Genomic DNA, 25,590 nt, shown 5'->3' with positions numbered 1-25,590 from the left:
AAAAGTTCAATTTGTATTCCTTATTCGGAATAATGCGGCAAAAATTTAAAGTTATTTTTGAAATAAGAACTTTATCTATTGTTTCATAGCCGCTCTTTACTGCCAAGGTTATGTCGAACTTTGGCGCAATGGGTTGCAATTTTGCACAACAGACAGGCACTTGTTCGTTCGAGCCCAGGCTATGGATTTTTGCTTTTTTCTTTTTTTTAAAAGTTCATCCAATTCTTTCGAAGTGTAAAATGATCGACGATGGGCTTATTTTTTAGAAGATTTTTTGTCATTTATTATTGAAAAATGAAAATTATTTTGTGACTAACGGTCTTTTGGGTATTCTTGACTCATTCATAATTAGTAATCATAACAAATCACAAGTTCTGCTCAGCAGCAATGGAAAGAAACGAAGACAAACTATTAGCTCAACCCAAAATCCCAGAGGTTACTGTGGTCTTGGGACCGCCCACCTTCGTAAATTTTACTTCACGCTTTGTAGACTTTCTACGTGGTGAGAATCATTCCCGATCGAACTTTTTTCGGTTCTCATCACGAAAGGTTACTGTAGAATCTCCATCCTCCCCACAATCCACTTCCTCGTTTTTTCTACAAATTTCAACCTCACTAATTCCGCTTCGACACACATGAAGCACACACCAAAAATCAGCTTCTCTTCTGATCTAATGTACTTTTTTGTCTAGTCTGAGATTCATTCCGAATGAATCTTCAAAAGACAGCTGCAAATGAGTCCGTCCAACTTTCTCACTATTCATCTCGTCATTTATTTTGTGTGCATCGAATCGAATTATTTGATATTTTTGAGAAGAAGCTAATTGTCTTGAGATGACTCAAATTTCGAGAATTCTGAGATTTTGAATCACAATTAGTACTGATTTTTAGTAAAGAATCACAGATCATACCACTATATTCGATTATTTTGAAATTGGATAAAGAGTTGAAACGAAAAATCAAATTGTTGAAAAAGAAAGTGAAAAAATCGAACCGCCACTTCTAGAAATGCTCGTTTCACCTGCATTCCAGATGATGCAGAAACTTGAATTTTCTGAATAAGAAAAAGAGGAAGAAAACGTGACTCTTGATTATTGACATGACACCTATTTTCCCTTTCTTCATCTCATTAGTTTTCCTCTTTGAATTATATGTTTTGCTCATTTGCTAACCCATCAGATGTAATCAACTCACCACTTGTTTTCGTTGCAATAGCACTTTCATCTATGTCAATCTAACCTGTATGATTGTCGGCCGCCATAGCTCAGTCGGTTAGAGCGTGGGTCTAATAAGCCCAAGGTCGCAGGTTCGACCCCTGCTGGCGGCAAATATTTTATATAGTTTATTTTCGATTTACTAAAATGTTCAGTAATTCGAACAAGCGAAAACAAAAAATTAAAAGATAGTGAAACCTTCAATTTGTGTTTCAAACTAGAAACTTTCTCTGTTAATTTTTCTTCCTCTATTCCGAGTCTCTCTTAGAATTCAACTATATTTCTCTGACATTTTTCGCTCCACAAACGCCTAAAATCTCGCCTTTTTTCTCTTTTTTCTGTCTTCTCTACACTTCTTTTTCCTTTCTTTCATTCTAAAACACAGAGCCAGATTTCGGGGTTGAGAGCATAATTGAGTGACGCAAAGAAATTGGAAAAGTGGGCCAATTCGGGTGAAAAAAGAAAAACTCGAAAAGAGAGAAACTGAGTGAGAATGTATACTCGATTAACATATTATGAACACTTTTTCTTCTTTTTTTTCTTTTTGTAGCCGATTTGTGGTTTTTATCAATAAATCATTTTTCAAGTGCACAAACTTTAGTCAGATACGTGCTTGAGAGATCAAATTGTAGTTATGAGACGTGACGAAAAGTAAAACGCAATTTCTGCAAAATGTAGTCCTGGGAGTGAGAAATTTTGATTATAAAATCAAAATCTGTGCGTGAATCACACCGGAAAGTGAAAGTGAAAACTACATGAATCTGGATCCGATTCAGCTGAATGTATGGTGATAACCTTGGTGTCGAGGATCCTCATTCCAATTCCCTTTAATTCTAATTTTATAAATAAAATATCAGGTTGGTGTCCAGTTCATCATAATCCCACGGTCCAGACGTGTCAGCCGTGAGATACAGATCAAAACAATTTCAAAGCAGATCACATATCTTTTTCTTATAAAAATGTTTTCCGTAATACACTTATGAAAACCTATGTTTTTGTATTCCTCATTACTCGTTTTGTATTCCCAAAACGCTTGTCTGAGCACATTATTAATCCGTATACGATTCTTTCTCGAATACTACAAACGAATCCAGCAGATCATACTTTTCAAGGAAAATATTCCTCGAAAAAGATGCGCTGTGCCGTCTCTAGGAGACCCAATTTCAAAACTTTGAAGACTCATAACTTCGCTTTTCCGGCCACCCTTTAGACCTTCCTTTTCTCCTAAAATAAGAATAACTGAATTTTTAATATCCGCCACCAATCGAATCACCAGTGACATAAAACTATGTGTTTTCTGATCATTTTTCTTCATTTTCTCTTTTTTTTTCCTATTTCCAGGTTCAACCTAAGTACACATTCTCTCTCTCTCTCAATCCCCTCTCTACTTATAATTTTTGAGACTTCTTATTCATCTCCAACTTTCCCTCTTTTCCACCATAACTGCTCATTAGCGGTTTGTCTCGTCTCCTCCGAGACTCCGCCCACTTCTTCTCAGTTTTCAGTGACTGATAATATACAAAGAAGAAGGAGGAGATATGACTAGGTACGGGGAGGGACATCTCCCCGGGGCATTAATTAATTTTATTTGAGCTCTCTCTCTTTTCTCTTACTCGAATGCTTCGTATATCTTCACGCCTTCTTCTTCTCTTTTTTCTTTTTGTATTTGAACATTGACATCTCCAATTATTTCGTTCTCATTTTTCTTGTCTGGAAACGCAAATCGGGTCATGTCACAATCGTATAAACCCTGCCTTACCAACGCCTTAACTTTCATATTTATGTAATGCCACGTGGCGCAGTCGGTAACATTTTGATCCACCGACCAACGACTTGTGGGTTCAATCCTCCCCACACTAAAATTCTGTCGGAGTTTCTTTTTTTAATCTGAGCTTCGATTTTTCTGATTTCCCACCTACACGTCGCTATCAAAATCCACTTATTCCAGAACCGCCCATCCATCTTTCATTAAATCAGTATTACAACTCTCTAGCAAAGTACGGTATCCCGTAGAAATGTTTGGTTGCTTTAGCAGGTTTAGTGTGGAATATTGTTATCAATGTATGCATGGTCCCGATGGGTAAGGTTTATCAGATCTCTCTCCAATCCTAAAAACTGATATTTCCAGTTGCATGGTACCGAGTCGTCATGGAGAGGGAAGCGAACTGTATGCACATTCAGAAGAACTTGAATCAAAATTGAGAGGACTCGCAAAGTGAGTTTCATTCCATTTAGTTTGATCTTTTGGATAACGTCTGGAAATAGGATTTTTACGAGAAATGGATGATTGAAAGTACAAAAGATGTCTGTCACCTCCTCCCTCGAAAAGTGCAAATCTAAAATCAGAACGAATTAAAATGAATAAAAGATCTAACATTTTCAGGAAGGAAAGTATGGAAATTGAGAAAGTATTGGCACAAGACAAGAAAAATTATGGATCACATATAAAGATACTCATACTAGGAGGACCATCAAGTGGGAAGAGCACTATTTTCAAACAGATGCAGTGAGTTTCAAATTAAAAAAAACAATTTAAAGAAGAATTAGACCCAATCGCAAAGAACAGTGTCAATAGTTACCCTACTTTCTTCTTTCTCTCACTTTCATCTATGTCAATCTAACCTGTATGATTGTCGGCCGCCATAGCTCAGTTGGTTAGAGCGTGGGTCTAATAAGCCCAAGGTCGCAGGTTCGACCCCTGCTGGCGGCAAACTTTTTAAAGAATTAATTTCAGTGGTTGCAAGCTCAAACTAAATAAAATATTTCAGAATTATCCATGTCAACGGGTTCAAATCAGAACAGGAGCTTGTTCAGTATCGAGGTCTCATTGATGCCAATATCCGGGACAGTTATTTTCAATTAATTGCTGGAGCACGTCTTCTAGACATCCCATTGGAACCAATTGATCACCTTTTGTATGAAATTAATGATATTTATTCTCCAATGTGCGATGAGTTCGCTATTCGAACCGTGCCAGATCTCGTAGAGCCACTTATTGCTTTTTGGAAATCAGAGCAGATTCAAGAAGTCTACAAACGAAGATATGAATTCGAGTTGATGGATTCCACGAAATAGTGAGTTTTCTTGTTTTGATATCTGTCTAATCACATGTTTTTCAGTTATTTGGAGAATCTCGAAAGAATTTCAAACGAAAACTATCTGCCGAATGAGGAAGATATTGTTCATTCTAGGAAAGCAACAGTTAGTATAAACAGCATAGTTTTTGAATACACTGGAGTATCATTACTGTAAGTTTCTTCATGTTTTGGGTATCTCAATGTGGGCGTTTAGTTCCGGGTTTTCGAATTGGGTGGGAGTTGAGGACGTGAGTTGGGAACAGAAACTACAGTACACATTTAGCAGAAACTACAGTACACATTCATGTTTTTCTTACTGTAAATGGAGTGAAAAATAATAACTACCGAAGTAACTCTGCAGGATTATGGCATCTTAGAACAACCTCCTACAGTAATCCTTCATATAATTATCATGTTGCGACAAGTCAGAAGGGAATTTGGTTTCTTGAGTATCTTGTTTGTCTCTACTTTCTCATAAAACAGAAAGACATAATAATATATAATTATCCATTTTTCTTCTAATCTCAAACAACTCAATGATTACAGTATGATTGATGTGGGCGGTCAGCGATCAGAACGAAAGAAATGGCTTCATTTATTCGATGATGCGAAAGTTGTGTTATTCGTAATTGATCTGACAGGATACGCGAAGAAATCTGAGGAGAGTCGGACGGAGGTATCCAAGTGATGGGAGAGAAGTCCACAATTCAATGCTTTTTCAGCTATCCCGATTCCCTCTTCTCTTCCGAGATATTGGAAAAGATGCATTCGATATGAAAGTGGCTCTGAAGATATTCAATGATATCTCAGCATCACCTGCTCTTGCAAGTGCTGTCTTTTTATTGTTCTTCAACAAAGTTGATCTATTCAAAGAACTTCTTCCACAAGTGAGACTTCAGCCGTGTTTCTCAAAGTTTGAAGGTTGGGGAGTTCATAAATTCTTGCATTGTTTCTGGAATCTTTAATTTTCAGAAGAGAACGACTACGATTCCACGAGCAAATTCATTTGCGAGAAGTTCACTCGAGCTGCTAAATCCAAAAAATCAGTTTTTCCTCATTTTACAACTGCAACCAATACTGAAAATATCAAGGTAATTAGTCTTTAAAATAATCAGAAAACTAAGTTTTCGACTTTTTTCAGCTTGTATTCCGTGCCTGTATGGAAAGTGTCTTCAAGGCAAACTCAAAAGCGACAGGTCTCTCATGACAATGAATTGCAGAAGTAGAACACAGTATTTATTTAGTTTTGTCGACGTTTCTTTTCTTTATTTTTTCATTTTTCATTTCTGCTTTCTTCAAATGTCTTTACATATCAGCCAGTGGTCTTTCTGTCAATAAACGAGTCTTTTTCTGAAATTTTCCATATTCCGTGTATGCAGAGAATCAAAACTATGTACAGTAACTTAGATTTATTTTCTGTCAAACGAGTCACAAATCGATAGACCGAGTAGTTACATTCATTTTCTTTTCACAAGTAGATTTTTCTGAAATCATTCGATTTGTTTGACTCCGCCCACTTTCAGATTACCTAAAAAGACATCAAACGATTGATTGCACGATTGAAGCCAGCGGCAAGTCTGGAATTCTATTGTCTTGAAATAAAAGGAGTTGCCTTATAAATCAAAGAACCTTCCAAGTTTATTCTCATCATCACTCGAAGCACTTCTCGATCCCAATGTCACAATATCACTTTTCCGATTACGATGAGATTCCAAAACATCTGGAATCGTTGACTGATAGTCACTGTTCATTTCTTTCTCCGAATCCGTTTGTCCACAGAAATATTCCTCGAAAAATGCGGATCCCTCTTCGAAATCCATTGGATCGGATTCGTCGATCTCGAGACGAATTTTCATCTGTTGGAACAGGTTCATCATCATTTGGTAGTCAGGGGAGGAGTCGAATTTCAGTTGACTGCAAATTAAAATTGTAGAAACTTATCCACTTTAATTGTATCTCTCTGTCCAGATGTCCACTGTCACATTTTTTTTCCAGATGTCCGTTGGCCATTTTACAATGATGTGTGATTTTTTTGTCGATTTGGTGTATGTCTACAGTAATGTACAGTAATGTACAGTAACCTACAGTAATCCAAGAAAACAGTCCTTCTCTCAGAAATAAACTTGAGAACTCATCTCAATGCAAAGTGTTGGTTTTCAAAAATTGTCAGACATCGTAGTGAAATTTTTTCTTGAAAAACCAAGCTTTTCAAATAAATTTGTGATTTTTTCGAAACTTTCAATTTCGTGATCTTGATACAAAACGGACAAGTTGACAATTGGAAAACTCAGGTTTCCTCTATTTTTGAGCATTTTGTGTCTGTCATTATGTTTTTCCAGATGTCCTCCCGCCCCAAAATCCCTTTTTCCTTACCGGATATGTTCATACATCAATGCGAATTCACGTGGACACTTGTAGAACAATTTCTTTCCGACTCTCTTCTTCATTTTGCTCACCAGAATTGACTTTTCTTCAGTGTTCCACGGAAGAGTTCCCTGGAATTTCATCAATGATTGTAAGTGGACTGAGCCTCTTCATCAAAAAATGGTCTAATTTCAGAAAAGCTCACCAGAAACAGCTCAACAGTTGAATAAAGCCACGCCCACAAATCATCACGTCTTCCCTGATCGAGTTCATCATGGGCGAAAACACTGCAGTACTTGCTGGTTCCCATGAATCCTGGAGCCTTACGAGCGCTTCGATGACTCACTTTTAAAGTCGCTGGGTCCACTTTGAGCTGGAAATTTGAATTTGGACTTTAAAAGAAGTCCCTAAAAACTGACAAATTTGCGACTGAAACCCAAATCGAAGAGAAGAATTCGTCGACTCTCCGCATGCCATCCACAGTTACTCGCCTTCACATCTCGATGGATAATTCCAGAAAAGTGTAGATCACGAATAGCTTCCAGAAGTTGGTAGGAGAGACGAGCGGCCGTTGATTTGGTGAAATGCCGGTCAGGCATCATGCGACGGAGTCGAGAAAGTGGACGGTTGCAGATGGTCATGACCATGATATTCACTGATTGACCACACCATTTCATCTGAAAATATCTGGTGGATGTAGATCATATTTCATGTTAAAATTAAAAATACAGATTTCACCAGCTTAGTGAATTGAGTCAAACAAGCCGACCCAATCCGGCTCGTAACTCGATAAAAAGCTGATAAAAAACCAAAAAGTAGGTGTCCACAAGTTACCGTGCCAAACAGTTTCTTGTTTTCTTTTTATTTCCTAATTCTAACTCTCCCGCCACAATTTGCCTCATTTCTAACAATGAAAACTGACCCTTTTAGCAGTGAAAAGACGACAAAAAGAAGGCGACCACTGCATCATTCGAAGCATATGAACCTCATTTTTCAGAGTTTCTTCGTTATTCTCCTCATCAATGAATTCGGTCTTCAATGCCATCTCCATTCCATCTTTCTTCACATGATATACTGCTCCGAATCCTCCGGATCCCAGCTTCTTGATCACTTCGAATCCTGCTACACATTCCCCCACTTCGAATTCCGGTTTGGCACAAGAAGATGACGATGACATGATTTCCACTCGATTTTCTTTAAATTCTTCTTCGATTTCTTTCTGAAATTGTTATTGTTGATGAGTCTTATTTTTTAGACTCGAGACACAACGAACCTGTCAGAAGAATGCCCTCGAGGGTGCAGAAAAATAAGAAAATGAGGCAGAAGTCGATTGGGGAATTTATGAATTACTTGGAATTTGTTGGCGGGTTTTGTGGTGAGACGTGGAACATATTAATTGAAAATAGACGGTTGTCACGTTTTATTTGTTTTCAGAATTGATAGAAATAGCGAAGATGGAAAATATGGGAATTCAGAGTGTCGGTCTTATCTGAACTCACACAGTTGGAACTTTTTTGAGTCTTCCCCCTATTCCACTTTTTGACAACTGCGCTCTACTGAACTCCTTTTAAGGAATTTCGTTCAAATTTTTTCAAAATTCGAAAAAATATCTTGAGTTGTTTAACAAGATGTCATCTTGAATTCAAGATTTGGAGAAACATTATTTTCCAGATTTATTTTTCACTTTATTTTTCCTATTAAAAAAAAAGCTTACATTTAATAATAAATTTTATTGAAAGCCGCGGCAAAATTAATCCACCGCTAAAAGTTTATGAAGCGGGAAGCTCCTTTGTTTCTGTGGCCCTGAAGGGTATTTAAGTTGAAATGTTCAGTTCATTTTCAGTGTTTTTGTTGTTTTTTTCTAACTCTATCCAAAATTTTGTTCTCTCATTCTGTTTTTGCACAGTTAATGTTTTCAGAATGAAATGATTCTCCTGTTACCTTTTTGAGGGTGAGCTAAGAGACGTTGTCACTGGAGCAACCCAAAAAGTTCCGCTGATGTCACTTTCCAACTCCCGGTTATCGGAGTGAAGAAAAAAATGCAACGATACAAGCAAGAAGAGGAAGCAATGTTCACCAAGAAATGAATCAGTCCAATTCTGAAGAAAACTCATGCAGAAATCATATGGATCGGTGCGAAGAGCACAGATAACCCTCGAATTCGGCGTAGTTACAATCAGAAGACGCCTTCGAAAAGCAGGATTGAATGCTCGTCGCCCCATCGAGAAACCTCTAATTTCGTTCAAGATCCGAAGAAATCGGTTGGACTTCGCTAAATCCCATAAAGATTGGATAGTTAACCAATGGAGAGAGGTAAATTTTTGTTATAATAGTTTATATTTCAGTTTCATTTTTACAGATAATCTGGAGTGATGAATAGAAATTCATGCTTTTTGGAATCGATGGAATCTCATACGCCCGGCGACCAGGTGGAACGAGATACGAGCCTATCAGTGAAGCTCGGCGATGGAAGCATCATGGTTCTCTGGAAAAGGAGTAGGACCACTTCATAAAATCGATGGGATTATGGACAAAGATGTATACCTTTCCATTCTAGACAACATCATGCTTCCATAAGAAGAGATCATGGACGGCGTTCCGTTTTCCAACAAGACAACGATCCAAAACACTCCAGCAAAATCGTTAAGAAGTGGTTCGAAAACAAGAGGATTCCAGTGATGCAATGGCAGAGCCAAAGCCCAGATCTCAATCTCATTGAGCATCTCTGGGAAGACTGCGAGAGAATGCGAAGGAAAAGTTTGAGCAACCTCAAGAAGTATGGAACACGATTCATTCTCGATAATCTAATCGACTCAATACCCCGTCGTTGTCAAGAGGTCATCAATTCTCGAGGTTATGCGACAAAATACAGAACTTTTCAGTTTTTTATAGTCAGTTTTATTGGTTTAAGTAGGATATATGTTTTGTATGATTTTGTTGTTTTTCATATCTTCATAATAAATAAAAATTGGGACCAGATGAACACGGAACTTTGACTATCCTCACGGCTGGTAATACAACAGTTGCCAATTCTTGTTATGATGAAAACTTATGTGTTAATGTAATTACAGACACCCAACACCGTCCCTCATCACTATAAGATCTCAATGAAGATCCATTTTAATCATACTTATTTGAATCGTCTCGATACTGGTGAAAGTGAAAATATAAATTTTGGGATATCTGATAGACCTTTTTAGTTACATAGGACTTTCCTTCCCGACTGTCAAGCATTGGTTGAACTCCGAATGCTACATGACAAAAGCCACATAAGGGAACACACGCCATCTATTTTCTTTCTCTCTAATTATTTTTCAGTCAATTAGATCTGCAAGTTTGTGTCTTTTATAAATTGCCATCCACTGGTCATCATTTGAAACCAACTGCAACCATCTCTCTCTCTCTTTTCTTTTCTCTATTCTATCTTTTTGCATGTTTTTCATTCATCGATCCTCTTGAAACTCATTTGAAGTACGATGGGGAACAATCGCGTGTCATCAGAAGGGACCTATTTCTTCTCCAATTCAACCATTTTATTTGTATCTTCTTCTTCCTTTCGGACCAAAAAAGCAATTGTTTAAGGGATAGAGAGTCTCTCTCTATCCAAATGTCAGTCACTCATCTCTTTTATTCTGACAATTCGAATCAACAAAAGAAAAGAAAACAAGCAATTTCCGTTCCGGATATCTTTTAGTTTATGTACTTGTCGGAGAAGAGCCAGAAGTTCTTTTTAATGGTTTCTCCATCTTCATCTTGTCTTCTTTCATTTGTACAGCGGAGGAAATTCGTGACATGATGTGATTTCATACTAGCAAATCTGTATCTCTAGCTATAATTTATCCCGAGAATACAATTTCAGTCAAGCCAATCCAATGGTTTATTTTCTTCATTTCAAAATATAGTTTATCATTTCGACGTTCGATTATTTTTGACTCAAGTATGAATATTCATGAGTTGGAAGCTATACTCGCAATGTTTCAACGTTCTCTTTTTTTTTTGTTTTCGGATTTCTTTTTTTTCGACTGGTGGTCGTATTTAAGGATTCTTTTCTTTGTAAATATTCATTGGATGCTTTTCCGGATGCCTTGAAATCTTTGATTCGTTTTGATAGAACATTGAAAATTGAGAAGATTTGTTTCAAAAGATCAATCAAAGGTTGTGATAAATAGGTTAGAGGAAAACATTGAAAATGAAACCAAAAAAAATCCTCGGGTTGAAACTTTTCCGATCATGATTAGATTCTCTAGAAATATATAGAAAAATGGGTCCCGTGCCGAAAGATACCGTTGTCAAATTAAAATCAAAAATTATAGGTTTTCAACAAACGTGTTTCAAGATGAATCTAACTTGTTCGAAATAGCCTACCGTAATCTGTAATTCAGAATCAGAATTGCACGGTTTAAAAAAATGCATAGCCATTGAAAACCATATTTTTTGAATTAATAACAGTGGAATTTCCCAATATTAATTTCGAATTGAACGGTCCTAAAACGGCTCCACCCACATCTGTAGTAAATTCAGTACAATGTGAATATCAGGCGATATGCCTTTTCGTACAGTGAACTTCAAGTAACTCGTATATTTTAATATTCGTACAGCAATAACGACAATTCTTGACATTTTCTTAATTAAAAAGATTATGAATCGCAGGAATTTTGATTGAAATTCAATTTCTTTCGAGAGTATAAAAGGCTTTGTGAAACTGAGAAAATGATGTTTTTCGAAAATTTTAGACAGACTCTTTAACTGGTGTTGGCCTGTAACTTTTAGAGTTTGAAATTGAAAAAACACCACTTTTTCTTCGCGAGACCTTTCTACAGTTAACTGTGTGTGCGCCTTTAAAAACGACAGTCAGCCTATTTTTCTATTTTTGTAAACGTCAATTTTCAAAAAAAATTTTCCCTAAAAACTTAAAATATCACCGTTCCCTTTCAATCAACTTCCGAATCTTTCAAAGTCTTCCTGAATTATTATTTATCTTCAATCACAGAAACGAAACCAAAATAATTCAGAGACCAAAAAATACGACGGAGTCAAGTGGTGTCAATAGAATTCGTGAGAACATCTTCGTAGTAAATATTTCAATTCATTCGGCGGGATTCATTTCACAAAAAAGATATTGAAAATGGTGAGTTCTTGTGAAAGAGAAAAGGCAAGTTGATTTATGAGGGATGGGAAAACTCGGAGACAGAAGGAATCCCAAAAATACGAATAGAAAGATGACTATTTTCTTTGAGAAATCTGAAATATATCACCCCGATTAAGCACCTTCTTCTCAAACTTCGTCTTCGTCTTTCTCGCCTTTTTGCCAGAAAGAGTCTCTCGCATCGCCTCCCGATTAACTCTTTTCTCGTCTCCTCATATATCTAGATTTATTATAATCCAGATATTTGACTGCCCTTGACTGCTTAATCGTTTTCTTGATTTGAATGAATCTTAAGAAGAGAAAGCGAGAGAAAGATGAAGAGCAAAGAAGCTAATCGCATCTCTCTTTTCTTGCAAACACTCACTTTTATATCGATCTACTTCTTTTTTGACCCGTCTAGCTAGTTTTGGTATTTTTAGATGTTAACGAGACATGTTTTTTCAGAATTTCTAGCAAGGGGAGATCATTTAATTTAAATCTGATTCACTAATCTATATTTAACTAGCGAAGTATGAGTTGTATCCAAGTAGCCAATATTGTGCTACTACAAAAATGTTTGCACTATGTCTTCATAGGTTCGTATTCCGTGAAAACCGACCAGCTCTCAAAGTGTAGGAGATTTTTGAAAACAACTAATAAACAATTCATTCTAAGAGGGATTAACCAGAGTTTGAAATCATTATAGGTGACGCTCTTTTCTCAAACTCGACTGGACCAGTTGATATTTTGTAAATACAATGTACAAAAACTGTTCAGTACAATACAATATTTTGAATTAGGCCACGCCCCTTTCAGATCAAGAAAAACTCAATAATAAATCAAAAAGCTACTTTTTTTTCTTTGACTGAAAACAGAATATGAAAAGATTTCTGAAAAAAGTTGTCTGTTGTCTGACCTGATCATTTGCGCCGCGGATGTCACACTTCTTCATTCGACCCAGACCACTATTAGCACGGCACTCTTCTTACAGCCGCGCTCTACCGAAATCGAAGAAAAATCTGTGCGAAATGGAGAGACTCAGAGAAAAAGAAACATTTTTCAAGCACATTTTGACGGATCGCAGTTGTAAAAATTGCGCCGAGCTAATACAATAATGGTTTTCGGCAGTCAATACCTTTTCTACCTATCTCTTTACGAATTTCCCGTAACTCACAAAAAGAGAAAATGTCTTGTTTTTCTTTACACGACGAGCGTCAAAAAGCGCTTTCACTCATCTAGAGACTCGAACTACAAGTGACCTTTACAAAAATAACTCGCTTCCTTAAGGAACTGAAGAAACTCCTTAATAGCTGGGTTTCTCTGTGAGAGACATTAGGTTTCTAAATTTGATTTTTTCTGATGGTGAATCTTTTCTGTATTTTCAACCGTTTAATAGTCCATCATTCTTTTCTCAACCGTCTCTTCAAAGTTCTGATTTGAAATGAAGTCCGACCATTTGTATAAAGATGAAAGCTTAACTTGACTCATCAACTGACCACTTGGAATACTAATTCTTTCCTACTCCACCTCATCATTGCCTCATTCCAAAACAAGCTGAGATCACAAATCTCCACGAAGAATACGTAAATAGTGTCACTTTCTCATCCTCTTTCTCTCTCCCTTTCATTCATTCATTTTCTCTATTTCTAAACTTTTCGTCCCCACTTTTTTTGAGTTCTTTGCTCGAAAAAGAGAGCTCTTGTCAAGTTTCTCCAAAGCAATTACGTGTTTCTTTTCACACAGACTTCATCAGGAAGAAGAGAGAAACACAAGTCCTTTCCGTTTAATTGGAGCAAGTCACAGAGCCAAAAATGGAAAAAATCGACTTTTTTGGATGACTTCTTGGAAACAAATTGCTTCCATTTTTCTTCCGGTTTCGGTTTTTTGTATTCCGGAACAAGTTTTTTGAACTTTTTTGTGAAAGAAATGAGTCAGAAAATGATGATGTACTATGCTGAAATCAGACTAATTTAATATGAGATTAGTTCCCTTTTTTGGTTTATTTTCGAGATATAAGTGGATCAACTTTCTGACCCTTTCGTGAATTTCTAGAAGTTTCGTCATTTTAGTTTTAGAGAAGGAAGAAGAAGGAAATCGGATTATCAGTCTTGGAGTTGACATTCTGTTTTTAAGAATTCATCAGATCGGTTAAGAATGCTCTTTGGCAAAGGAATTGTATCTAAAGATAAGATTACTGAAGCTCTTAGAGCTTGCGTGGCTGTGTTCAGAGCGAATGCTTCTGAATTTACAAAAAATCAAAACCAGGACCTAGGCAGATTTTGAAAATGTACTTCTGTTTGAATTCGATCCAAAGCTGGGAAATTTACGGTGTTCTCAAAAATTGATAGTTGTTTTTTGAAAAAAAATTGACTTAAAAGTGAATTTTAGATTACCGACAAAACCATAACCTACATGTTTCCAAAAAATCAAACTTATACGACCAATTTTGGTTACACTCTCTCAAATGTTGCCAGCTATAAATAAGAGGCCGCAGACGAACAGAGTGTCTGATCGTCTGCGATCTCTCGTCAATCTGTACTACCAGTCGGTTCACGTCGCCTAACGGCGACTGAACCTCCTTCTCAACATCACCCTTCTAGGTGTCACAGCGCCTGCGGCGTTTCTCACATGGTTCGAACAATCGGGGTATCAGAATTCTCTTTTTCTTCTGGTCCTATAACTTTTCTTCGATTGTTGGTAGTTTTTCTTAGCTGAGCAACCCGTTCCAGAGAGAACAATTTAAACACTCCTACTTTTCTGATAAGATTTCGACAAATTACTTCAAAAGAACGGGAACTCGGTAACTCTATTTTCTCTCTCATCAATAGGCAGGCGATCCTCTAAATATAAAGATTCAACTTTTGATTGATCGGCGGCGATAGCGCCACCCTCCTCTGAATATGGCAAATATGGCAAACTAAGGCCATATTTAAACAAATTCTTATTCTAGAATTTGCTTCTTTTTTGAAGGTAACCGAGCTACGACAAAGTTCCTCATTCAGAAATCACGGGTCTCAGAATTAAATGTACTAAATACAGGGAATGTGTTCTTTGCCTGACTGAGAAACCTTTTACCAAAAGAGAATTTCCTTTTCTCATCTTCAAAAAATGAGTTTAAAGTATTCTTTTGAATATTTTGACTTATCGGCGGCGATGCCGCCTCCCTCCCCCAAATTCTTTGGAGATTTTGTTTTATATACACGGAAATCTTCTTTTAGTTTAATTTGATCCAAAACGTTCCGCTTCCTAAATTTTGGACTGTTCGGCGGCAATGCCATTTCTCTTCTCTCAATACTTCGAAACTAAAACTATTTTACATATTTCTAAGTTGAAAAGTTAAAGAAGCCCCTTATTCAGTCTATTTTGGGTTCAATCCTTCTCATTCGTACATGACAGTACTTCACAAAAAAATTCTTTAAATTCTTTAAAAAAACAAAACTCTTGATTCCCCTAAATATCTCACTCTCAACATGTTTACCTACTAAGTTCCTGGTCGTTTTCTTTTATTTTCTCTGTTGTGATTGCGTTAGTGGTTTTTGGTCCATCATCTCGAACAAAAACTAACTAACTAAAAAAACAAAACAGTTTTTAAACGATCGGCAACAATGCCGCATGACTTCCCCATGAAGATTCGGACAAAAGGTTTATTGTTAACTACTATCAGTTTCTGACTCGGTGTTTGTAGGATTGTGAATTTTTAAACACCGTCAAAGTTGGACCTTAATCATCCCTTCAGACACAATTGTAGCGGTGTATACAGAGTCAACAGAAAGATAGCTACTCCACTCTTTTGTTCTAAAATCTCGACCATAATTACAACTTTCATATACTGACTGTCTATGCTCTTATCAAAACAAAAAAACCAAAAAACTTTTCGGACCTGGCGGGAACGAACTCACTACCCCATGGGTGAGAGTCATCTGCGTAGACCGCTACACCACATACGCGCGGCCGCGGCGCTCTCGAGAATGCAGTCAAGAAACACCGAGTCAGTAGTTTTGAGCTTTCTACCACCCTGTCGGGACACACCTTTTCTGAACGCTTTCTACTGTTGAAATCGACATCGTCTCCAGAAGACGTCAAATTTAATATTTTTTGAAAAAAGAAAAGTTCGGGCATCATCTAAGGGAAATTTCCAATCTATCTATGTAGGTTTCATAAAAATCGGTCCACTACGGAGGGAGTTATGGCATGCAACAAATAAACAGACACACGGATCTGTTGAATATTATTAGTAAAGATTCAGTCCAAAATCCTAGGTTTCCGATACTTTAAACCAACTATATCCTTCAAGTGCATTGACATAAAAGGTGTTCTATCTCACTTGTACTATACTTCTCATTCAGAATTGTACCCCAGGGACGACTCTTTCTTCTCCAATTCATTTTTATCCCTCCCATTTTTTCTCCGTCCAAAGAACCAATTTACATTTGACCCCCTTCATCTTTCCTTTTTTGCCTTGTCCCATTTATCGGTGCCCATTCATCTAGAAGTTGCAAGCCTTCACCTAAATTAGCCCTTCTTTTGTCTCTTTCCTTCCGTTGGCTTCGTGTGGTCTCCCAGTTTTTTTTCTGAATATTTCTGAAAAAAGTAGAAGAACCGAAACATGCTGTATGATGAAGTGGTAAGTTCTCAGTTCGTTTTTGAAATCTTGAAATTTGAAAGTGAAGCCACGTGCGCTGCGGTCGCGTAGCGGTAAAAACGCAATTTCAGAATCTTGTCGTGACTATACTCATGTGTAAGCTTCTAATTAGTTTATTTTGATAATTTAGTTATTATGTCAATTATGTGTTTTAAAAAAGTTACACATCTATCATTGAGCCGAAGTTGAACAAGAAATAAAACAAGAACATTTGTGTATTGAAAAGCGGAAAATTGAATGGAAGTTTATATTATTAATGAATTTTGAAATATTCATCAGAATAAGAGAAAAAAAGAGGAAAAGAAGTGTAAAGTGAATCGCACGTTCTTTGTTTATTTCTTTCATTCTTTTTCTGCTAAAGTGTATATAAGGGCTCTGCAGAATGTAGCTGTCGTATTTCAGACTCGTTGTTGGGATTTCAGATAATTATAACATTTTTGGACTGGGAACATGAGTGGGCTCTCGTTTTACTGTAGAAATTCTTGACTATCCATGAAAATATCTCTTGATAGACCCCTTTCTTTGAAAGGACCGAAATGAATATTTCATTTTCTTGAAAATCTCATTCTTTTCAAAAATTTCTTGACTCGTTTGTCTTGTTCAGTGTTCATGTCCAAAATTAGGGAAATTTGAGATTTGCAAGTATAGAATAGAGTGATGAAATATTTATTACTTATGTTGTTAGTCTCTGGAATACACCGTTTCGAAAAATTCTTCTTGTTCAGTTTCAAAATCAAATCTCACTGTTCTTTCTATTTGCACCAATAGAACGATTTAACGATTTTCAGGAGTTTAACGTCTTTAATTTCCGTTTCACACTGTTCCCTGAAATAATTTCAAACATCATCTATAAATGGTGCTGCCCCATAATCAGAACCACCCGGATTAGAACTAGTACGAATGAGATTTAGTACTGGAACTAATGCAAACATACTAGACGATGGTTAAACATGATATCAAAATCATTGGGCCTACATTGGACAGTTCAGATTCGAGCAGTTCTGGTTTGTTCCAGTTTCGGGCACACAGTACCAAATTGTGTCATTAAAGTTTCATGTGTAAAAAGGATATTTCCTACCATTCTATTCATTTTCATTGTTTGAAGCTTTCGACTCTCAAAAATTGTTTATTTTTCACTAACTTTCTTCTTCTAGGGTCTAAATTCTGCAATTTTCTCAGTGGTTTACTGCTTTTCTTCTGACAAGTTTATCAAGAAAAACAAAAATAATAATAGACATATACAAAAAATAGGGAAGAGATCTGTTGCCGACAAAATCGTATTTTTAAAGATTAGGTCCTCTCATATGAATTTATTGAGTACCAACTTCCTGTAACATTTCACACACGTGGACGGCGATATTGAGAGCCGCCTAACTTCCTCATTCCGTTTCTCCCTGCAATTAACCGCATCCACCGGATACACAATAATTAAAATGGAACTTGTCCTCTACTCAAAAGAACAAAAGCATTGTTTTTTTCCTGGAATTTGTTTTCGTTCCCTCTCCCCTCACCTACTGGTTGTAGTTCATTACAATCAACAACTAAAAACTTTTCTCGTCGTGTTGATTGCTCTGCTAATTACCTCTCGATGCCCTCTATGTGTTGCAATCCCCTCCGTCCTCCTTCAGCTTCTTCCTCTTCTTCCTTCCTTTCGTTTTCTCGTCTTTTCGATTCACAAATCAGTCTTTCTATTCATAGAATCTCTTATTCTTCTTCTTCTCGTTTTCTTCTTTTTTTCGACTGAATCCACGACTAATTAGGCATCCAAAAGGCATTGAATTGCACTGAAAAATGAGGAGTTGCTCAGTATTTTTCATATAAATTTTACTTGTTTCTCTTCACTTCAAGACTATTGTTTTCCCTTCTTAGTTTAGAATTTTCAATTTTTAATTTTTCAATACCGGGAACTAAGATAAATTGCCACCTTCTAGTCTAGAATCCTCAACTCGTATGATACTTAGAAATGTGGGAAAGTAACAAATGGTGAGAAAAATGAGACGAATGATCATGCTCATTTACGAATCACTCCTCCGATTTCTCTCCCGGTTGTATTCGGAGAGTGAGATATCATTCTCGTTTTGAGACATTTCTGTTGTGACTTGTTCAACAAAACAACCTATTCCTATTTCTATATGAAGATGATTCCGGATCAGGTATTTGCGAGAGTTTAACACACTTGAAAATAATTTGTTTAATAAATTTTCAATTACAATAAACTATCTATTGTTAGTAGTTAGTCGTCTTCATCGGTAGAATAATTAGGTCCAGCAAAATGAACTTTGAAAATTCAAGATCTCTGTCTTTCCACGATTGTTTGAAAACGTTTCAGCTACTATTAATATAATTTGTATATAAGTTTGAAGACTGTGTGTCTGCTATTTGGTTATATAACTTTTCACATTAAAGTACGATCAACGATCTTGGCACGTTAACGAGCAAAGAGTCCCTCCAAAGTTGCGGACTGATATTATTCGGTATTCGAACCGAATATTATTAACTAATTACTTTATAAGTATAATAGGCAAAACTTGTTTTTGCTAAACTATTTAAATGGGTTCATTATAGCATTCCTACCAGTTTGACAGCGTTTGTAAATCTTGAAGTCAGAAAACGACCATTGCTGGTATAATCTATTGAAACCGTCAAGACCAACTATGTTTCGGAATAGTTTCAGTCCCGTTCTTATTTCTTCAAAAAGTCTATAACTAGAGTCAGTTGCGATTTTTAGACCATTCCTAATCACAATCCCTAAAAAGAAAAGAAACATTCTTAATATATCTCCCCATGCCAAAAGATTAAATTGATTAAGATTATCCCCTCCTTAACACTCTCTATAAAAAGATAAGAAGTGATCAAACATCTTAAGTTCCCCCTTTTCTTTCCCAGATCTTTAAATATCATATCGCATAATTTCAGATGTTCTACGCGTGTCTCGCCATCATGATACTATTTGTTATAATGTGTTCTTGTATCACAATGGCAATTATAGACCTGGAAATGTACAATTTTGGACTATACATAGTGTTGTTATGCATTGTTGGTAAGTCTGAAATATTTTATTCTTAAATTCAACTGGTCAATTTAAAAACAGGAACTATGCTCGCTTGTGCTCTATGTATAGCAAATCCAGGAGCGTGTGCAAATCCCATGTGGTATACAAATTTCTGTCTTTTATTACATGTGAGTAAGAGCACTGAGAACTCATAAAACAACTCTTTCTCTATTTTAAGGACTACATGCAAGAAATGTATCCAGTACATCCGGATGGTACTTCGAGTCCAAAAATGACTGGATTGAGGGCACAAATGCAAAGGCATGCGGCACAGAGTATGGCGACGTCGGAAGATGGAACGAGGTTAACTGTGAGACAGGAATCAAGGGCGACGGTGGCTATGTTGGCTCCTGCAGTACATATCATGCATCAGGTAAGCAAGTAATTGAAATGGAGGAATGGTTGATACCAGAGAAGTTAGGAAGAAATAATTTCTTATCCAGAAGTCGGAAGTCGGAAGTGAAAAAAACCCGGAACCCGGAAAATCAGTGGAAAATCGGTTTTTGGATGAACAAAAGTCTATTTCCTGTCCTTTTAGACCACAATTCCATGTAGTTCTGCGATATGTACTTCTTCTAAATTTCATAGATATTAGATGAAGTCGGAAGGCGAAAGTCGGAAGTCGGAATTCCCAACAACTCTGGTTGATACCCGAGTGAGCAGAAAATGTGTTTTTTTAGGAAAGCAGTCAGTTGGCAGATTGCTGACTTCAAAAATTGAATTTTTAAAAATTCTGAACAAAATGTTCATTTTTTAAGTAAATTTTCATAGAATGGAAGCTATTAGCTGGATTGAATGTCCATAAAAAGCCATTATAAAAATGTGAAGTTGAGAAAATCTGGAAACTTATCAAAATTTGACAAAACGTCCCTACAAAAGTTCTGGAGTGTTGCAACAAAAAGGAAAAAAAATCAAATGAATATTAAAACAAAAGCACTGAGAACTGATTAAAAAACTTCATAAAGTTTCCAATCACAAAAAGGATCACGGACAATGATTACTTGTTTCAGGTATGGAAAGGAATGGCGTGGGTAACGGACGGAATAGAAGAAGAAGATGAAGATACGAGGATGTCAATGTATGATAAAATGGAACAGGCAAGAATCAAAATGATCTGCAACAAGATAAACGAAATCAACTTTCTAGGGAACATCTGATGAAACGAGATCTGGAAGTGATCATGCATTGAAACGATTGTCTACAATTGCAGAGACAAGTTCTTATATTTTGAGAGAGTTGGTGAGTTTGAAAATAGTTTGATCTACATTTCAATTGTTCTCAGCTTCAGGAAGAGCCAAGCAGTGAGATAAACTCTCGGAACGATGTCACTCTCTGATCTTATTAGGTGCCTTATCTTCATTCTGTATTTCTTCACTGCGGTTCATTGGAGCGCACTTGTACACCTAATCAACTTTTGTATAGAGTTGGTCAATGCGCTCGACAGTAAGCGCCACTATGTTCTTATTTTGTAACCAGAAACTTATACGTGTCATTGGAATATGTGATAATATGATACTGCTCGAAACAATAAATTTCTTTATATGAATCTATTCACTAGCTGCTGCAGTTGCTCCCGTAGTTCCACCAGTTTTTGTAGTTCCTGTCGAAGTTTTTGTCATGGTTTTAGTGGCTCCTTTTGATGCTTTATGCCCTTTCCCTCCGGGTTTTCCTCCAGCTTTTCCACCGCCTCCGCCCATTTTGATTTCTGGTTGACAACCAATCGTCTCACGGATTCCCTGAAAAAAAAACGAAGAAGGATCAAAAACTGAACAAGATTATATTACAGCAGGAATGTAGGAGAGAAGAATATTATCCATGATGATATATGTCTGCTTTCGAAGTTCAGCAATCGTTGGCTTCATCTGCAAAACAAGAGAAATCTAATCAACTTGCAAATATAAAATTCGTGTTTTCCATCTCAAGAGCTTTGTAATGAGCCCATATGAACTAGGTTTGCTCAACTTAAAATTTCTGAAACCGACACGCGACGCGCGAGCGCTGAAAATGTAAATCGAGCAAAACTATTGAAAGTGGGGTTCATTTTGAAGCACTCAAATTTTCAACTTACATAACCGAGAACTGCATAAAGAATAGAAATATTAATACAGAGAAGAAGACAATTGAAAGCACCCATCGTGTAGAAAAGACTCAAATCTCCACCAAGATTTTTCTGGAAAATTAATCAAATTTTGAATTTCAGAGGGTCAAAACTAAAATACCAAAGTAATGAGATCTCTGAAGCAGTTGGTTGACGTATTTGATTGTGCCATTACTGAAAAAATGAGACAACTGATAGTGAACTAGAAACTCAATTTTAGAAAACTAGGCCATCGGTAGAAAATTTCAAAAAATGACTTGAAGATCACCATGGCTAATTGAGAAAGACTAGATTTCTCATTTCAAATTTTTAGGCCACGAGTACAATCTCGAAGCGTCTCGCTTGTTTTTAACCGGATTTTTTGACCGAAATCTTTAACTATTAGCACGACACGCTTCTTACAACCGCGCTCCACCGTAATCCCTTTGAGAAATGTCTTTTTTTCTCTTAGTCTCTCAATTTCCCACACATTTTTCTTCGGTTTCGGTAGAGCGCGGCTGTAAGAACTATGCTGAGATAATACATTTCTGCAAAAAAAAAAACTGACCAATGCCTGGAAGCAGAAAGAAAAAGATGAATTCCATTTTGAATGCAAACTGTTCTTTGAAATGAAGTCCTAAATAATTTTTTCTACAAAATAAACGTTTTCAATTTTTTGGAATCCAACCATTCAATTTTTCGGGGACACGCGAATTGCCTCGCATCTCTTTCTCTTTTTTCAACAAACTAAACAACTGTATGACTTCTCTGATACTCTCGTCCGTAAACTTTCATGTATGACTAGAGAAACCGCAATTCCCGAAGCCCTTATAGCTCAGTGGTAGAGCGTTGGTCTTGTAAACCAAAGGTCCGTAGTTCAATCCTGCGTGGGGGCAATTCCTTTTCGAGTTTTAAAAAAAGGATCACAGAAAATAAGCTTTATTGACGAGAGCGTTCAATGATTTGTACAAGAAGGACGATTCCGCAGACAGTGACGAGAAGAGTGGCTGTCATGACGATGCATACGAAGTGTGAGCTGTTCATTAGTTTGGCACGACGGATGACGTTTCGGTTGTTGAAAGAATCTTCACTCTCGCTTGACAAGTGGAGACGAAGTTCTAGAAATTATTAATATTGATGGCCTATTTTGAAAATTCAAATCTGAAAAACTAGTCCCTATTACTCTATTGATAAACTATGGTTCTTAACAGAGCGCGATTGCTGGGACCTCCATGATAAGCAGAAAATGAAAAGACTCTCAAATCTCAATTCAGGTTTCTAGGCCACTCAACTCACCTTCTTTGTTATTCTTCAATGTTCCAGCGTTTCCAATGAATTGATTCTCCTCAGATGAGCTCATTCTTTTTCTGAAAATTGGAATAGTGCTTGAAATGGAAATTTAAAAAAAGGAACAAGAACATTTCTTTCGCATCCTTATATCAATGCACTTCTAAGGCTTCTTCACCCACATATCTACGTCATTTTATCAATTGAATTTCAGAGAAAAAATTGAAAGAAACCTTAGAAAAAGTATCTTTCCAAGAACTCATAGAACGGAAGAAAATGGTTTCGGAGAACTAACTAGTGAGAAGAACGAAGAAAGAAAACATGAGAACCATAATGAGAAAAAGGGTAAAAAATGTCATTTCGGTAGGGAGGGACGGGGAAAATAATGAGTTCATTATGAGAGCCGAGAACTATTTTTTCTAGAAAAAAGGGGAAGAAGTGAGGCTACTGTAGGAGAGTTCTGGAAGGTCGGAAATAATTCAAGTTAGGCAGGGTTCTAAGATATTTTGGTTAGATGTACATATGGTAAAATTTCAGGTGTTGCGGAGTGCCAAGTTTCTAGTGAGTTACAGATGTGCCACATATTTTCTGTTAACTAAATTCCACCGGTGGACACAGGTAATTTGCTCAATGGGAGACCTTTTCAAATTAGTTCCTAAGTCTATTTTCAAACTCCAAAACAGTCTCAACATTTTGATCTGCTCACAGGTTTGATTCTAGATCAAATCACGAACTGGAACTTTCGAATCAACGAGATTATTTAATACTCAGTATCGACCATTACCTAAGACTGCCCATTGAAAATCAAAACACAGCGAATTTGTATAAACTCAGGACAAAAATTTTGTAAATTTGGTTGTGCACGAAATGATTGATCTGATAACTACAATCAGGCACGCTGAGCCCTATCAAATAGAATATTTTCAGTATGACAGGTACGAAGTAAGCCCTACCTTTTTTTTAATTCACTAGTGAAAGCCTTCCAGTTTTATGCCTAGCAGTCAAACAACCGTTTCTGACAAAAATCAGCACTACAAACACGAAAACTAGGAAGAAATTCTCTCAATAACCCTGTCACCTCCCTATTCTAACAAATGTATGGACTGGAACTACGACACGCCCCACTACATATTTACATCTCATAAGACAACTGAGAACTCCAACACCTGGATTATCTCGGATTATCAGGGAAAGCAATCAGTTATATTGGAGGGCTGATTGATGAGAACGAAGATATTTTTATGACTCTAAAATTGAATAGGAGTTCTCAAAACGATACCCTGGATTCGTCCAAAAAACACGAGTTTTGACTATTTTCCAAAAAAAAATTCCTGCCCACCGACCTAAAACTTCATTTCCAAAAACTCTTCTTTTTGTCAAACGAACTTTTCTCGAAAATTTGGGTATCAGCAGGAAGTTTGTCCGAGGGAAAACACGCCTATAGTTAGTTTCAAATTTTGTTTTCATTCCCAAAGGACCAATTCACACAAAAAATGACAGACAAGTGGCGAATTTCTGAGAAGAACACATTCTCTTTGTTTGTGTACTTTTATAACAGAGATGTCAAAAAGAAATGGAATCGTTTAGTGACAAGACAACGCTTTTTGGAGTTGGATGGATATGATTTTTGATGGTTTGAAGAGTGCATTCAGGATTGGGGAGGAGATTAGGAAGCCTAAATTTTATCACTGGAAAGATGACAATCAGGTCATTTTCAACAGAGTTCAAGAATTGAAAATGCAAAATGCTCAATTGGCTCGGTCACCGAGAATCTAGGCTAGATGAGTCTTGCTGCAAAAATGAGTGGGTTACTGTAGTTTTTGTGTTTTAAGGGAGGACTGAAGGCATATTTTGTTTATTTCAGATTATGATACTTCAGAAAATTCTGAGCAACTTTTATCATTTCCTGACTCAAAAATACCTTTCGTGGAAGAGTTTTCCCAGATGAGTTTTTTCTACCGTGTAGTCCTCTCGGACAAAATAATTTCTCATTCATCGTTTTCTCACTTTTTCCAAAAAATTTTTGTAGATTTTCTTCTTTTTTTGCGATATAAATTGAAAAAACACGAAAGTTTGTTGAAAAAATCGAGGAAACAAGGAATTGAGAAATAATTTTGTCCGAGAGGACTACACGGTAGAAAAAACTCGCGTGGTAAAACTCTTCCACGAGGGCTCCTTTTGAGTCGGGAGAACTGAAATTGTGGCGTTTAGAGCGATTTTTAGCATATGCTCTAATGATGAAAGTTTAATAGAATTTTCTGAAGTTTCAGAATCTGGAGGAAAAAAAATTGACTTCAGTTCACCTTTAAGAGCGCCATAAGCTCGTGCTAACGATTTCGGAAAGTCAAATCACTTGTTATGAATAGAGTTTTAACACCCTCAGAATTGGAAGTTTAAAACTCAAATAGGTCTCTCAAATTCAGACTGTCAGTATATTACAGAATGTCGTCACAGGTTGCACAAGTTTCCCTGATATCCTCCCCTCTGAGATTGATTAATGAGTGTGGCCTCAGTCGGACAAGTGTCGAGAGATAAGATCGAAATAAGATTCACCACACAACGTGAGATTTTTCAGTTGACTCATCACTTTTTTATAACTTTGGAGAGAGTTCGTTCGAACTTCTATCGGCCCGAAATGTGATTTTCCAGTCAGATAATTTTCTGTACAAACTGAAAGCAGTACCCATAGATTATCACCACACCGCAAAAAGAGCTTCTCAGTAATATTTTTAATTCTGGAGCACAAAAAAAC

General features: G+C 36.7%; 5 protein-coding genes across 5 annotated transcripts; 2 read left to right on the top strand and 3 right to left on the bottom strand.

The window, feature by feature from the left end:
- Positions 1 to 3,346: 3,346 nt before the first annotated feature.
- GCK72_001015 (uncharacterized protein) lies at positions 3,347 to 5,498 on the top strand (the record flags this gene model as incomplete). The annotated part of the gene is made up of 8 exons (XM_003111347.2): positions 3,347 to 3,429; positions 3,598 to 3,720; positions 3,983 to 4,288; positions 4,334 to 4,462; positions 4,838 to 4,967; positions 5,014 to 5,212; positions 5,264 to 5,382; positions 5,433 to 5,498. 8 exons carry the CDS (start codon positions 3,347 to 3,349, stop codon positions 5,496 to 5,498), a joined length of 1,155 nt encoding a protein of 384 aa, XP_003111395.2.
- A 321-nt stretch (positions 5,499 to 5,819) lies between these two features.
- On the bottom strand, positions 5,820 to 7,832 carry GCK72_001014 (uncharacterized protein; the record flags this gene model as incomplete). The annotated part of the gene is made up of 6 exons (XM_003111128.2): positions 5,820 to 5,868; positions 5,921 to 6,205; positions 6,665 to 6,786; positions 6,861 to 7,028; positions 7,075 to 7,332; positions 7,578 to 7,832. 6 exons carry the CDS (start codon positions 7,830 to 7,832, stop codon positions 5,820 to 5,822), a joined length of 1,137 nt encoding a protein of 378 aa, XP_003111176.2.
- Positions 7,833 to 18,554: 10,722 nt separating this feature from the next.
- GCK72_001013 (uncharacterized protein) lies at positions 18,555 to 20,631 on the top strand (the record flags this gene model as incomplete). Its single annotated transcript, XM_053722802.1, has 5 exons — positions 18,555 to 18,575; positions 19,339 to 19,462; positions 19,514 to 19,602; positions 19,653 to 19,847; positions 20,485 to 20,631. The coding sequence occupies 5 exons, from the start codon at positions 18,555 to 18,557 to the stop codon at positions 20,629 to 20,631; spliced, it is 576 nt and encodes a 191-aa protein (XP_053591447.1).
- A 390-nt stretch (positions 20,632 to 21,021) lies between these two features.
- GCK72_001012 (uncharacterized protein) lies at positions 21,022 to 21,744 on the bottom strand (the record flags this gene model as incomplete). Its single annotated transcript, XM_003111320.2, has 4 exons — positions 21,022 to 21,210; positions 21,259 to 21,336; positions 21,543 to 21,644; positions 21,694 to 21,744. The coding sequence occupies 4 exons, from the start codon at positions 21,742 to 21,744 to the stop codon at positions 21,022 to 21,024; spliced, it is 420 nt and encodes a 139-aa protein (XP_003111368.2).
- A 746-nt stretch (positions 21,745 to 22,490) lies between these two features.
- Positions 22,491 to 22,911, bottom strand: GCK72_001011 (uncharacterized protein; the record flags this gene model as incomplete). Its single annotated transcript, XM_003111395.2, has 2 exons — positions 22,491 to 22,669; positions 22,848 to 22,911. The coding sequence occupies 2 exons, from the start codon at positions 22,909 to 22,911 to the stop codon at positions 22,491 to 22,493; spliced, it is 243 nt and encodes an 80-aa protein (XP_003111443.2).
- Between the last annotated feature and the right edge of the window lie 2,679 nt (positions 22,912 to 25,590).

Source organism: Caenorhabditis remanei, chromosome I, assembly GCF_010183535.1.
Source record: "Caenorhabditis remanei strain PX506 chromosome I, whole genome shotgun sequence".
NCBI classification, from domain to species: Eukaryota; Metazoa; Nematoda; class Chromadorea; order Rhabditida; family Rhabditidae; genus Caenorhabditis; species Caenorhabditis remanei.
Note: the sequence above shows the minus strand (reverse complement) of the source record. Positions and strands in the feature narration are given on the sequence as shown.